The 14,567-nt window shown below is 39.4% G+C and overlaps 2 protein-coding genes across 7 annotated transcripts in view; one reads left to right on the top strand and one right to left on the bottom strand.

The window, feature by feature from the left end:
- Positions 1-5,665, bottom strand: part of DTL (denticleless E3 ubiquitin protein ligase homolog) — a 41,677-nt gene extending 36,012 nt beyond the window's left edge. Inside the window, exons 1-2 of one of the 3 annotated variants that reach the window (XM_044916364.1) lie at positions 5,500-5,665; positions 567-692 (exon numbers count right to left, since the gene is read on the bottom strand). In XM_044916364.1, coding sequence (XP_044772299.1) covers positions 567-692; positions 5,500-5,551 — 178 coding nt within the window. In that variant the 5' untranslated portion in view covers positions 5,552-5,665. The remainder of the gene's footprint in view (positions 1-566; positions 693-5,499) is intronic. The other 2 variants (XM_021682542.2, XM_044916365.1) reach the window with 2 other exon arrangements.
- A 248-nt stretch (positions 5,666-5,913) lies between these two features.
- INTS7 (integrator complex subunit 7) overlaps positions 5,914-14,567 on the top strand; it is a 98,283-nt gene continuing 89,629 nt past the window's right edge. For all 4 annotated transcript variants that reach the window (XM_044916360.1, XM_044916363.1, XM_044916361.1 and 1 more), the window contains exons 1-2: positions 5,914-6,100; positions 14,206-14,335. In XM_044916360.1, the coding sequence (XP_044772295.1) occupies positions 6,007-6,100; positions 14,206-14,335 (224 nt within the window). In that variant the 5' untranslated portion in view covers positions 5,914-6,006. The remainder of the gene's footprint in view (positions 6,101-14,205; positions 14,336-14,567) is intronic.

Here is a 14,567-nt window from a genome sequence, read left to right as displayed (position 1 = left end):
AAATGACTCAAAACCACCAAAATTACCTTCAGATAATCTCTTACTTAGAGAAGGGTAGTACTTAAATAAAACAAGAGTGATACTGACCAATGGCAAAGAAAAGTATATGACATAGGCCATCAGCAGGTTGAGTCTATTAGTTAAATTTCCTTTTCATACCCTTTTACTTTTCCCCTCTTAAACTATTAACAGTGGGGACAAGTACTCTATTTCTGTTCATATGTTCCCCAATGCATTACAGAGAGATTCCATCAGACCAAAAGGTGTATCCATTGGGCAAAACAGTTTTCAAGATGGCTGAACCTTTGCAATCCTTTCCTGGTACCAGTTAAAAAAATAAACAAAAAAACCAATGCTGTAATAGTCCTATGCTTTAGAGGAAATATATAATTATGCATAGAGATTTTTAAAAGTCTATTTCATAAATCAGAGAACAGGTATTAGAAAAACTCTACCATCTATCTAACCTACTTTTCCTTGAAAGAGGGACACTCCAGTATAATTTTTCCTTAAATATGAAATAGATCATTTCTGAGCAAGCCTAGCTTAGATAGTAATTCTCTTACCAGAAGAGAAGGTACATCCAAAAGGAGGAACTGGGACTCCTGTTTCTCCATAAGAAGTGTGCTCATCATTACAGTTGCATTGATAACCAGTTAGAAGGGACTGAAGAGGGTACTGGGAAGACCATCCTAAAGTAAGACACAATTCTTTATAGAATTTCAATATATTATCACATTTCAGTACTTTTAACAAGTGCAGAGGTAAGTATTTGTTTTTAAAAGCTTTATATACTTTATATAAATCCACTCACTATTCAGGGTCCTCTATGATACAGTTTCTGGTATTTTCCTAAGGGGTCCTAAGGTAGAAATAAAGGGCACTCTCAACTTCTGGTGAGGTACAGGTTTGGGCTTACCATCTTAAATGGAGACTCTTGCTGGTACACTGAAGATTTTAAGAAACAAATGGCCTTTGCACATTAAAAAAGATCTTACCCCTCCTGCACCCTTTGGTGACAACTACAAAACACAACCACAAAGACTACCACAACCATTAAAACTGCCATTCTCTTCAATTAACATTTTGTTTCCAGAGTTTCTAAATCAACATTACTGTAAACTCTTTAATTACCTGCAACATCATAGATAATCCAATGGTCAAAGAGTTAAAGGAAATAATTTATGTAAATTTGCCTCCTAGCTACTAACATATTCACAAGTAAATTCTAATTCCACTTCCTCTTTCCAATTGAAATTCTAGGATTCTAAAATGTTAACAAGTCACAGTATCTTAAATTACATTAGAGCAATTTTAAAGTGAGGCATTATGTACCCACCCCTAGAGTACAATCAGTTAAATTCTGGCTAGTAATAGGGTCAGGGAAGTCTTATAGAGTAGGTGAAATCAAATGTGTAGAGAGATGAGTAAGTTTTTACTGAATATACAAGACAGAGGAAGAAATTCAGGGTAGAGGGAGCATTTATTCTGCTTGGGTCAGAGATCTAATGGGCACTATGGTCCTAAATAATAAGCAATCTTCAAAGATTTGTTTTATTATTTAGATACGTAGGTCAACACATTTTAAATATATAAAAGAAACATTAAATAAACGGTTACTGAGAACTAAATGTTTATTAAGCATCAGAGGAAACAATGAAGTTACAATCTATTGAGAGCTGTTTAATAAACTCACATTTTAGGGTACTTTCAATTATCACTTTTCATCAAAAATACCCTTTGGAGAAGACATCTCAGTCTGATATAATCTCAGACAAATCTAGCTTTGATGTTCCTAGAGATAACCTGAAGGAATCAGTATAAAGAGGCAAAGAATACAATCCAGATTTAGTAATTATTCCTGGGGTTATTACCTCAAGGTCAGGCATCATTGTAAACAAGCTATTTTATTAAAAGACCACTAAAGAAAGAATACAATAGTTATATTGTGGAGTTCACAAATATCCATCTACAGAATGAATTTTAAAACAAAAACCTCTGTATATGTACATTTGTGGTTTGGGATTAAAAATAATAATAATCTAATGATTGCAATATACAAATTCAAAAGGACCAAATCTTGAACAATTCAGTCGGAACTGAACATGATAAGCTCTGGATACCTAATTCTTTGCAATTAAACAGTGATTCCTTCAACTCTACCTCACTGCCTACAGACTAATACCCAAACACCAACAAATGGCCTAACATGGCTTAGTAACTTGTCCCTCCATTTCTGCACTCTCTACAAGACACAGATGTGGACTGGTCTCTTAAGCAACTTTTGGATCCTTATTGTGCTATGCTGCTTCCAACACGAACATATAATGCTTTCCCCCAAGACACTCATTTGGAAAAGCCTATTCTTTCCTCAATGTACAATTTAAGCCCCTGGAATTACAGGCCAATTTTTCAAGGAGTATCCAAGGACATGAGTTTTCAGAGAATCAGTTGATATAGGTGCATTTCTATAACTGATCTGAGAAGGCTGAAGTTCTTTTTCCTCCTCTCCCTTCATCACTGCTTTTCTTCCACTTTTCAAAAGAAAGGCATTTCCATGCCCCAATTTATACCTTGCATTGATCCAAGGTACAAAAACTTCTGGGACTCCAACTAAGAGACAATAGGATAATTCCTTTAATAAAGGCATCATAAACAGCCAAATCTATTTCTTCAAAAGATACACTTCCAATAAAATTTTACTTTTTGCTTCATTTATTTATCAAAATTAAGTCTATACTGTTTTGATCATTTGCATACTAATAATTGTAACAATTCAATTCAGAGGAAACTCTCGACATTTAGAGCCTTATGATTACAGAAAATACCGAGTTTATTTTTTTCACAGAGGAGTATGACAGCGTGATCAATAAAATAACTTTTCAAACTTAGAATCAAATACATTAGGAAAAATTCTGTGAGAAAAATAAAGTGGAAATAAAATCAAGGGGGAAAAAACTATAGTTGACCCTCAAACACAGGTCTGAACTGTGTGAGTCCACTTATCTATGGATTTTTTCCACAAATACAGTACTATAAATGTATTTTCTCTTCTTTATGATTTTCTTAGTAACATTTTCTTTTCTCTAGCTTTATTGTAAGAATACAGTATACAATATGTATAACATAAAAAGCATGTGTTAATTGACCATTTATGTTATTGGTAAGGCTTCCTTCCAGTCAACAGGAGGCTATTGGTAAAGTTTTGGGAGAGTCAAAGTTATAGGTGACTTTTGACTGTGTGGGGTTTGGTGACTCTAACCCTTATGCTGTTCAAGGTTGAAATGTACATAGAAAATTTGGCAGTTAAAGAGTTTGTTCATATTTTTAAAAAAGGATTGATATGATCATCAAATCACTATAGTATTCATAGTCTATTAGATACATTTTAAATGACATAACATTTTTATTTTAAAATTTCAGTAAGTTTAAACCTATGATAAAAACTTTTAGATAACAACTTAAAAATACATAGAAGAGTAATCAGATTTCCACTTTAGATTGTTGGCAGCAATGTGGAGAATAAACTGGAGAGAGGGAAACTAAGAGGCCATTTGGGAACCTTCTTATAATACAGACAAGTAGTTATTAGGGCCCAACCTAGGGAAATGGAATGGTAAGCACAGAACAGATCCAAGTTAGACTGAGGAGGCAAAATCAGTGGGAATAGAGAGAGGACAGATTCAAGAGATTTTAAGGGACCTTTAAGGGAACTTCCTGTATCTTGAGGAAAACAGAGGAAGTTTGATTGACTCAGGTTTCCGGCAGGGAAGACTAGTTTAAAATAATTGGGACCCCTCCCTAAAGTAGGCAATATAGCAGGTTTGGGGAAAAGTGAACTGTTTTGAGTACTTGAGTTTGAGATGTTTGTGGGACCGACCTGCTGGATGAAGATACTCACACAGCTTTTATAGGAATGGATGTAAAATATAGGGGATGGAAGTTTACAAGCAGTAGTGGAAGAAGCCCTGGTTGTGGCTCATCCATGGGAGTAGGCAGAAGGACAAAAGGGGCCTAGAGTGGAACACTCAGAAGGGGAAAGAAGATGGTCCTATAAAGTTCAGTGCATAATCTATACCAATGAATGAATTTCATTGTCTGACACATAACAATAAATGAGTATTTGTAAATGAGAGAGAGGGGGGAAGTAGACAGAAAGATTGGGGAATTAGGAGAATATCTGTTACAAAATAGAGGCTAAGTATAATAAATAGCTTGCCCCAGGTCTCACAGGTGGTAAGGACTGGAGTTGGAATTAAAACTCTGGCAGTTCAATTCCAAAGACAGAGACCTTAATCACTGGGCAGTACTGCCACTCATGACACAGAGCATAGAGAAGTTACCCAAACAAGGTTCCAAGAGAGTCAGAGAGAGGGCCAGTTAGGGTATAGTCAGAAAGATTACCTGGGGGGGGGGGGAAGTATGTGAGAAAGGTATAAAGTTCAGATTGGGGGCAGGAAGTTGTGGGATTGCTCCTCAGTCTACGTCTCAATATCCTCTTCCTAGATCTTTGCCTTGATATAAAAAGTTTCCTTCTCAGATTCTTTTTTGTTTTCCACATGGTTTCAAGGGGAAAGAAGACCTAGTCCCTTTTTAAATGAATGAGATTTCATTTGTATCCATCCTAAGTCTGGGTAGTAACTCCCGCCTCAGAAACTTACCAGAAAGTTTCAGGTCGATGACACCCAAACCTAAGCTCAAAACTCCCACTGCCGATGTTTTAACCTAAGGAACCTCAAAAACTGTAGTGAGGAAGTTGGATTTCTACATACTATGGAAATATCCCCCAAGTTATACCGTTATGGTGAAAAACAAAACAAACAAAACATTTTGATCCCATTTCTGTAAATAACAATACGTATTACTTTTGGCATTGAAGAACATTTGGAATAATCTAATCTATCACGAAGTGGTTATCTTTGGGGGATGTGGTTATGGGCATTTTTCACTCTGTAATTTCGTATTTTTACGCACATGTAGTAATCGGGGGGAACATTTTTTTGACCATGCTAGAAGCAGATGTTGTCTTCTCGGCTAGAATGAGTTCCTTAATAGCGGGTCACACTCGCAAGTATATATAAGCGACTAGTAGGGCTCACTAAAGTTCTACAACACATGAATCAATGAATCAACAAATCAATCCGTGAACACGAGTCCTGACGATCTCCCATAGCTGTGGAACCGCGCACACACACACAAATGCACGCATTTTCCAGTTACTGTGCAACATAGACAGAAGCCGTAAAGAAGGCCAGTCGATTCGACTTACTTCCCTCCGTCGGCCCACATAACGATTTAAAAAATCCCGATTACGATTAAAAGTGTCTCAAGGGCAAGAAAGTGCAGCTTTCGTCAGTAGTCCTCGCTAACACGAACTCACTGTGGCCGTGGGAGAAGTCGGGGACTGGGAAACAGAGTTGGAGTCGGCCTTGGTCCGCCGTGTTGTTCGGGGGAGGTGAAGCCCGCCAGCAAGAAGAAGCGGTTAGGGCCGTTACTCACCATTTCTCGGGACGCCGAACTGGGGCTGGCGAAGCACCGAATTGAAAAGCATCTGGGCCAGAGGAAAAGGTTCAACTGACAGAAAAGCCGTGGAAATGCCCCCCAGGTTCAGCAGAAATCGTATCTTGCGCCCCTCAGAACACGACTAGTTATTGCCTCCAACTCCCGCCACTGTAAGCCCCGGCCACCAAACTCCCCGCCAAACTGACGTCACGCCCTCTGATTGGCTCCCACCGCGGCGTCCGGGCGCCTCCGAGTCACTTCCCCCTTCCAATCCCCGCCTCCTTTTCTCCGAGCCGCGGGAACCCAGAGTTCAGGAGCTCCCTGAGCGCCTGCGCGGGGGGCCGCAGAGGCGCTGGCGAACGGCGGGGTGACCAGGGCGCATGCGTAGCAGGGCTTGACAGAGCGCGGAGGAAAAATCCGCGAGAAGGTGGTGGAAGAAGATGGCGGTGCTGGGGCAGAGTTTGCAATCTTTTTAAATAGGCTAGTCGAGTGACTATTCGGGTCATGGCGTCAAACTCAACTAAGTCTTTCCTGGCAGATGCCGGCTATGGCGAACAGGAGCTGGATGCTAACTCTGCCCTTATGGAATTAGACAAAGGTATTCGAAAGAGCGGGCTGAGCGGGTGAAACGGGCGTGGGGGGCTGTGGCGCCACCAGGCGGTAGTAGCCGCCGGCCAGGCGCATGCGCCTAGCTTCCTTGGGCGGGGGCGGGGGCGGGGGCGGGTACCTATGATTTTGGTGAGTCCAGAGCATTTGCAGCTTTGGGAGATTGCAGGAAAATTGCAGCGTTGCAGGTCTGGCTTTGCACGAGTGAACAAGTAGTGAGCTCCAGTGATGGGCCCTGTTTGACCGCTTGAGGGCACAGTACCCCGATTTTCCAAGCAGTTTGTAAAAATGCTACATTTAAATTGTGAAATTGTCAGTACGTTCAGTTGAGACAAGGTCTTCCTCAAGAGTGCTGAATAATAATCTTGCACCCACTTTATAACGATGTATTTTATTTCTGTCATTCTTACCTGCGGGTTACTAGACATTAAACACGGCCAAGAAAATCCGAAAATCATAGCTCCTTTTTCTGTAAATTCCACGAGTTCTGTTTTCCTGTGGGAGGGGGGAGGGGTGTGGAAGGGGGGAGGGCTGCGGAAGGGAGGAGGGCTGCTTGGTGTAGTGGAAGGAGCTTTGGAGTTAGACTGAGTCGAATTACAGTGCCACCAATTTTATGATCATGGACAGGTCACCTAACTTCACCTAACCTCGTTTTTTTTGTTTACAAATTGCAGTACCATTGAGGTCGCAAGACTTGCAAATATTAAGTGATATATAATTGTATGTAAAAGAAGCCTTTACTAAATGCTAAAGAGATATGCCTTCTTATATAAGGCTGTGGGAGGCAGAGGCAAATGTTTGACAGTAAAGAACTCAAATATTAAACCTTTGTTTCAGTGATTTTTATTGAATGGGGGAAACATTTTGTCACCTGGTATACAGTTAATTCTTCATTAACTATAGCCAATATATAATATATTGAGAACTGGGACTACAGGTTAGAAGGATCTTCTTTAAGTCCACTTTGAGCCAGTTCCCTGCTCTGACTTGGACACTCTGTTAACTTTTTTGGGATTTCGGGTTTTTTGTTTTGTTTTTTAACCTGTAAACATTTCTAGTAGGTAGGTCTAGATAAGAGTTTCTTAGACTTTTTAAAAAGCTTTTAACTCTTCTTGATCAACATAAAAATGTCACAGCACTCCAATGAAATATTCTTTGGTTGAGTCACAGTATCTTTAGTGCATCCTCATCAGTCAAGAAAATGGAGTTGAACTTTTTACTTTCTCTTACCAAAGCTGTAGGGCTTTTCCTCTATGAAATATAAAATTATAATATTAGATGTGTTTTTTAAACACATAATCCTTTTCTTTCCATCCTGGAAATTTCTTCCTTATTCCCCAGTAAGAGTTGCAGGTCCAGATATCTAATAACCCCACCAAATCTAAAGACATTATCGATTTATTAAGCTATGGGTTGTTAGGTTACCTTCTAATGTGTGGTGCATACTTGTTCCTATTTTTTCCTGCTCTTACACCCATTTTTAATGAATACACTTTAAGATATATATGTATTATGTTTCCTTTTTGAGTCATCCTCACACCTTAGCTAAAGCTAATGTGTATAACAAACTCTTCTAAAATGTGCTTGTGAGGTAATGTGTATTAGCAGTGTTCTTTGTAATGGGTATTCCTCGTGTTGGTGGTCACTTAGCATCTTGTAGTCACTCCTCCTGTGCTTGAGGAATGACCCACACTATATGCCCTGCCTCACCAGGGTGGAAGCCAAAGTTCACCTTCCTGGCTTCCCTTGCAAGAGCGCAGGACGTGAACTTGGCCCTGCTGGTCAGACAGACCTCCTCTGGCCTCTGTGATTTAGGAGTTCAGCAAAATCCAATTATGCTCTCCAACTATGCCTTTAGGAAGGCATAGTTGGAGAGCAGGCTCACAGTTCTGTGCCCTGGCAGCCACGGCGGCTGTGGTGTTCCTAGGGGACAGTAACAGCGGCAATGGCTACAGGGTTCCTGGATGTCAGCAGAGCTGATTGTAGCATCTGGTGTTTCCTAGCAACAGGACATCTCTTCATCTAATCAGTCTGGCAGTGTGGTAGTAGGTGTTCATGGATGTTTAGCCTTGAAACTGTTAGTTAAGTTTTTAATAAACCCATGTTCTGCCTAATCAGCCAGTTGGCTTGTGTTGCTTAAAGCCAAGAACTCTGGCTGATATGTGCTACCTGGAAATTTGTGTTGTTTTGAAAACTTGATTACTGTACATAACAATCACCAAGTTTACCATCATTTATGTTATTCTTCCCAGTTCCCTAGAATTTTTCTGTCCTCAGAATTACACCACTCTAAAATCATAATTTAAATTTCCCTTTTAAAATCTTAGCCTCTGTCCTCTAGTTAGTTACTTGCTCGAGATGTATTTTAGCATAATAGTTTAGGACCATAGACTCTGGAGCCAGATTGCCAGGATGTGAATCCCAGGTCTGCCATTTATTAGCTGTTTCTTAAGCACGTTGTGTAACCAGTCTGCCTGTGTCATCTTTAAAATGGGGATAATAATAGTACCTAACTTCTATGATTGCAGTGAGAGTTTAATTCATGTAAATTGCTTAGTAGAGTGCCACAGAATAAGCACATAATATGCACCATCACCATCATCATGACGAACTGCTATATTGATCATTCTTTATTTTCATTCAGACCTCAGTATATTCACCTGTCTACTTTCCCCTACCCAAAGACTCTTCCTGTTGTTTCTTCCTTATCGAGCTTAGATTTCATGGTGCCACGTTTTATTAACTTCATTAACTTTCTTACCAGCACTTTATTTATTTTTTTAAAAGATTTTATTTATTTATTTGAGAGAGAGAGAGAACATGAGCAGGGGGAGGGACAGAGGGAGAAACAGACTCCCTGCTGAGCAGGGAGCCCAACTCTGGGCCCCATCCCAGGACCTTGGGATCATGACCTGAGCCAAAAGTAGACACTTAACCGACTGAGCTACCCAGGTGCCCCCTTACTAGCACTTTAAATTCTCATCCAAGATTCTCTTCTGGTTATGTGTGCCCAAAGGCAGCCAAAAATTGCTAGAGAAAGATTGTAGGGTACATGGCTATTACCAGAAATGATTATCAAGCCCAAATGGGCCTTCAGTACAGACCTGCAATACTACAGTGTTTCTTTGGTCAAGACTCCCACCTTCTTTTTTTTTTTTTTAAGATTTTATTTATTTGAGAGAGAGAGAATGAGTGAGAGAGAGCGCACACATGAGAGAGGGGAGGGTCAGAGGGAGAAGCAGACTCCCTGCTCAGCAGGGAGCCCGATGTGGGACTCGATCCCAGGACTCCAGGATCATGACCTGAGCCGAAGGCAGTCGCTTAACCAACTGAGCCACCCAGGCGTCCCAAGACTCCCACCTTCTTTAGTGACATTGCAGATCTTTAAAAATTTCAAAACTAATGTATGGTGATTAACATAACATAATAAAAAAAATTTCAAAACCAGAAATTCTAGGTTTTATTGAAATCTCGTTTCATTTTTAAAATTTGACAATGAATTCAAAACCCTTAAAAAACATTGTTGTCTATCAGATGAAATTTGAGTGCCAAATTCAGCAAACTATTAGTTTTCTTACTCCAGTATAGGCAGGGCAGTTAAATAGGATGAGAAGTGGTGGAGGATAGCTTGAGGATCTAAGTTCCTGCCTTCTCAAAGTAGCTAAACAGATGCCTGGGCCCGAGCCTCAGATTTGGTAGGTTTGGAGTAAAACTCTGGCACAGATATTTTTGAAAAGTTTTACAAATGTTTCTGATGCAGAACTAGCAAAATGTTCTGCACATGTTAAGTGCTAAGTAAGTCTAGAATAATGAATTTCACTGCTGTCAAATGAAGTTTGAATGAATAAGCAATTTACAGATAACCTATTTTGTTCTCCTTAGTCTACCTGAATGTTGCAACTGATTTAAGCACTGTTTAATTGCAGGCACTGAAAAGAAAGAGAGCTCTATTTCTTTGGTGGGAGAATACAAAGAAAGATGTAGAAACAGCAATTGCATCCCTCCACCTTAATCTCTGGTTTTATAGTGACATTCTCACGATCATTGGTCTTATGATCAGGGCATTCTTCCTTAGGTTCGTTGTAGCTAGCAACAGAAATAAAGTGAACAATTCCTCCTAGAACAAGATCTGACCGTGCTGAGTGCCTGTTTTCAGCTGCTTGGCTTGTTCTGGAATTGAAATGGGCCCAGAGCAAGCAAGATGGGTACCATACTGCTTCAGCCTGGGATTATTGCTAAATCCTAGGTCTTGATACATTTCTCTCTTCTCTTGTACCTTAGCTTCTGTCCCTCAGAACCAGCCTTGCTTATTTCCTTTCTCCTAAAGCTCTTACATCAGTTATTAAGCAAGAAATTTACTGTTCTTTAACTTATTTATTCTGATCGGCCCTGTTACAGGAATGAGGGTCTATTTTATCTTAAGGAAGTAAAATTTGACAGTATTAGAGAAATCAAAACATTTCTCTGGCCAGATTCAAAATGATCTTTGGTACATTTTAAATCATCATATTTAAACCAATGAATGTAGTCTGTGGTTGTGTTTTTTAAGGGAAAGTGAAACAGATCATATTCTGTCAGCAAGCTCCCTCTACTTGGGCTGCCTTCTATTTTACCTTTTTCATCCCAACCAAGGTTAATTTATTACAAGAAGAACTTTACTCCCTTTTCCATCACTCAACTACTGGCAGAAAGAAGAGGGGGAAAAAAGTCCCGATCACTGTGGATTGTCCCAACAGATTCCCACAGCACACACACACACACAAACACATCTGTTCCTTTGTTCTCTCACCTCCATCCTCAGACTTGGGCCTTCCTCCTCTCCCCTTCCCCTTTGTCCTTACTGCCTATGTGTGTGTCTCTTGACCCCTTTGTCAAGTCAGGCCTTTAGAAAAGCTTTTAAGGCCAGTTACCTAGAACATTTCCATTGGCACTGTGTTTGGCTGGAAGATGACTCCAGGAGCTCTAGTGTCAGTTCTTCTGTGTATGGAGGTGGGGGGTAGGGGAAGAAGGGAGCAGACAAAGAAGGAATATGTTCTAAATATCTCCATGAGAAACTTGAATTAATTTTGAATTAATTTTCCCATAGGAACTTTTATTATAAGTGGTTATTGGATTCTGGAATATGATGAGTGCTGATAGTGCTTTTTTTTTTTTTCCTACGAGGAAATATATTCCAAGTACCAAATAACCAACATGAGTGCATTTACAGAACTCAAACCATTAATAAGTTGTAGAAATTGCCTATGCAGATTTCCTCTGTGGTTGTCCTTTGTATTGAAACATAGTGACAGTAAAGAGTCCTCAGAGGAGTATTTCCTTTGTCATTTTTTTTTTTTTTTTAAAGATTTTATTTATTTATTTGACAGAGAGAGAGATAGCAAGATCAGGAACACAAGCAGGGGGAGTGGGAGAGGGAGAAGCAGGCTTCCCGCCGAGCAGGGAGCCCGATGTGGGACTCGATCCCAGGACCCTGGGATCATGACCTGAGCCGAAGGCAGACGCTTAACAACTGAGCCACCCAGGCGCCCTCCTTTGTCATTTTTTAACAGTGAGCAGAGTTTATTGAACAGAGATATTCGAGGGCACTTACTCTTGTACAAATATAGATATAATTAGCATTTTATAAATGCTAAAATAACAAAAGAAATATTTGAAGTGGATGCTATTAATACCATATAAAGATATTCATTCTAAATGAATATTTTTTAGGGATTGAACGTTAACTTTTTGTTTGTTGGGTTTTTTTTTTTTTACATTTTTAAAATCAGATTTTTGAGGTATAATTTATAGATAATAAAATTCACCAAATGGATGCAGTCATGAAACCACTACCACAGTCAAGACATAGAACATTTCCTTCACCCCAGAAAATTTCCCCTGTATCCCTTTGCAGTCAATTTTTTCTCTAGCCCCTGACAATCACTGATCTGTTCTCTGTCCCAAAGTTTTGCTTTTTCTTGAATGTCCTATAAAATAGTCATACAGTATTGTAGTCTTTTTTGGGTCTGACTTATTTAGCACAGTGATTTTGAGATCTACCCTTGTTGCATGAATCAACAGTTGTTTCCTATTTATCGTTGAGTGGTAGTCCATTGTATGGATAGACCACAGTTTGTTTATTCATTCACCAGTTGATGGACATTTGGGTTTTTTCCAGTTTGGGGCTATTCGAATAAAGCTGCTGTGATACAGATACAGATCTTTTTATGGACATATGTTCTCAATGTACTTGGATAAATATTTAGAAGTAGGATTGTTGATTATATAGTAAGTATATGATTATATTTATAAAAAATAGCCGAACTGTTTTCCAAAGAAACGTGTAGTTTTGCATTCCCGCCAACAATATATAAGAGTTATAGTTCCTCCATATCCTCATTAGCACTTGGTATGTCATTCTTAAAATTTTTTGCCATTCTAGTGGGTATGTAGTGGTATCTTTTTTTTTTTTTTTGAAGATTTTATTTATTTAAGAGAGAGAATGAGAGAGAGAGAGAGCACATGAGAGGGGGGAGGGTCAGAGGGAGAAGCAGACTCCCTGCTGAGCAGGGAGCCCGATGCGGGACTCGATCCCGGGACTCCAGGATCATGACCTGAGCTGAAGGCAGTCGCTTAACCAACTGAGCCACCCAGGCGCCCTATGTAGTGGTAGCTTAATGTGGCTTTTAATTTACATTTCCCTGATGACCAGCAGTGTTGAACATCTGTTAACTTGCATGTATTTGCCATTCATATTTCTTCTTTAATGAAATTTCTCTTCAAATCTCACCCATTTCAAAAATTAGGTTGTCGTCTTACTGAGGTGTAGGAAGTATGGATTCTGCCTGTGGAGCGACCCTGTTGGGTGGAGGCTGGAGGCGTGGGTTGTGAATTTACCCAAGGCAGAACAAAGGAGATAGTAGTTTATTGAATACACTGCAAGGGAGCAGCATGGCGGGACAGCGGAGGAGACTGTGAGGAGGCAGTGGTGGAGGGGGTTGGCGTATAGTGGGGGAAGTGAAGAGGCATGGGAACTATGGAGTTTTCCTGTTTTGGTACCTGTGCCTGGTTGTAAGTAGCCCATGGTCGGCAGGGCTTATGGATATTTTGAGGTGGGTCACCTAATGGGCCTGTCTGCATTCAGCTCAGTGGCCGCTGTGGGCCCCTTTACCTTACTCAGTTTCCATTGCTCAAGGCTGTGGCCTACAAGCGGCCTCCACATTGTCCTTTATGAGGTATGTGTTCTGTAAATATTTCCTTCTGGTGTGTCGCTTGTCTTTTCATTCTCTTAACAGTATCTTGATTTCTTTGTTTAACCCAAGAATTCTTTGCTTAACCCAAGCTCATAAAGATTTCCTCTGTATTTTCTTTACATGGTTTATAATTTAACTCTTAACATTTAGGTCTGTGGTTCATTCTGAATTAATTTTTGTATATGGTACAAATTAAGGGTTGAGATTTTATTTATTTTTGCTTATGGATTGCCACTTGTTCCAGAACAATTTGTTAAAAAGAATATCTTTTCCCCATTGAATTATCTTGGCCTCTTGTTAGGCCATTGATTTGAGACCTTTCTTCTTTCCTAATATAAAGCGTTAGATGTTATAAATGTTTCTTCAAGAACTGCATTAGCTGCATCGCACAGATTGTGCTTTCATTTTCATTCAGTTCAAGAGATTTTTCTAATTTTCCCTTTCACCTATGGCTCATTTAGAAGTTGTTTGATTTCCAAATATTTGGGAATTTTCTAGATATTTTTCTCTTAGCAATTTCTAATTTAATTCCACTGTGGTCAAAGAACATAACAAAGTATGGTTTCAGTCCTTTTAAATTTACTGAGATTTATTTTATGGCCCCAGGTATTCTTAAAATACTCAAACTTTTTTGAAAAAAAATTGTTTCTTTTTCATTATTTTATATGTAAAGTGGCAGTTTACCAAATTACTATTTTATAGGCCGTTTTTATTTTTAAAAAGGTCTTGAGTTACAGTGGTACCTTACCTAATTGTGAATGACTGTTATTTTATGGCTGTGTGATGCTCTGTGAGTATTTGCTATTTTTGCTTTGTTGTAGCTACAGGTTTGTAAGCTGTTCTCCCGTTTTCATGCTTTTAATAGGTCTGAGATCTGGCAAACTTGGTGAACAGTGTGAAGCAGTTGTTCGCTTTCCCAGACTCTTTCAGAAGTATCCATTTCCTATTCTCATCAATTCTGCGTTCCTAAAGTTAGCAGATGTTTTCAGAGTTGGGTAAGTCTTTTTAAAGCCTCAGTGTCCTAAAGTACTTTGTTCAGATTTCTTTGTTTATAATGTTGTGGTCTTTATTGTTTTTGCCCTTCGGGACTTCCACATGGTTAGTGACCATTTTAATGGATGTACATGGCAGTTTACAACACTTTTTGGTGTGAAATATAATGGCATTTTAAGCAGAAATGAAGTTACAAGTCAGAGAGGACTTACTTCTTTGGGGAACAGAATAAAT

The sequence above is a fragment of the Neomonachus schauinslandi genome, chromosome 6 (genome assembly GCF_002201575.2).
Source record: "Neomonachus schauinslandi chromosome 6, ASM220157v2, whole genome shotgun sequence".
NCBI classification, from domain to species: domain Eukaryota; kingdom Metazoa; phylum Chordata; class Mammalia; order Carnivora; family Phocidae; genus Neomonachus; species Neomonachus schauinslandi.
This window is presented reverse-complemented; position numbering and strand designations above follow the sequence as displayed.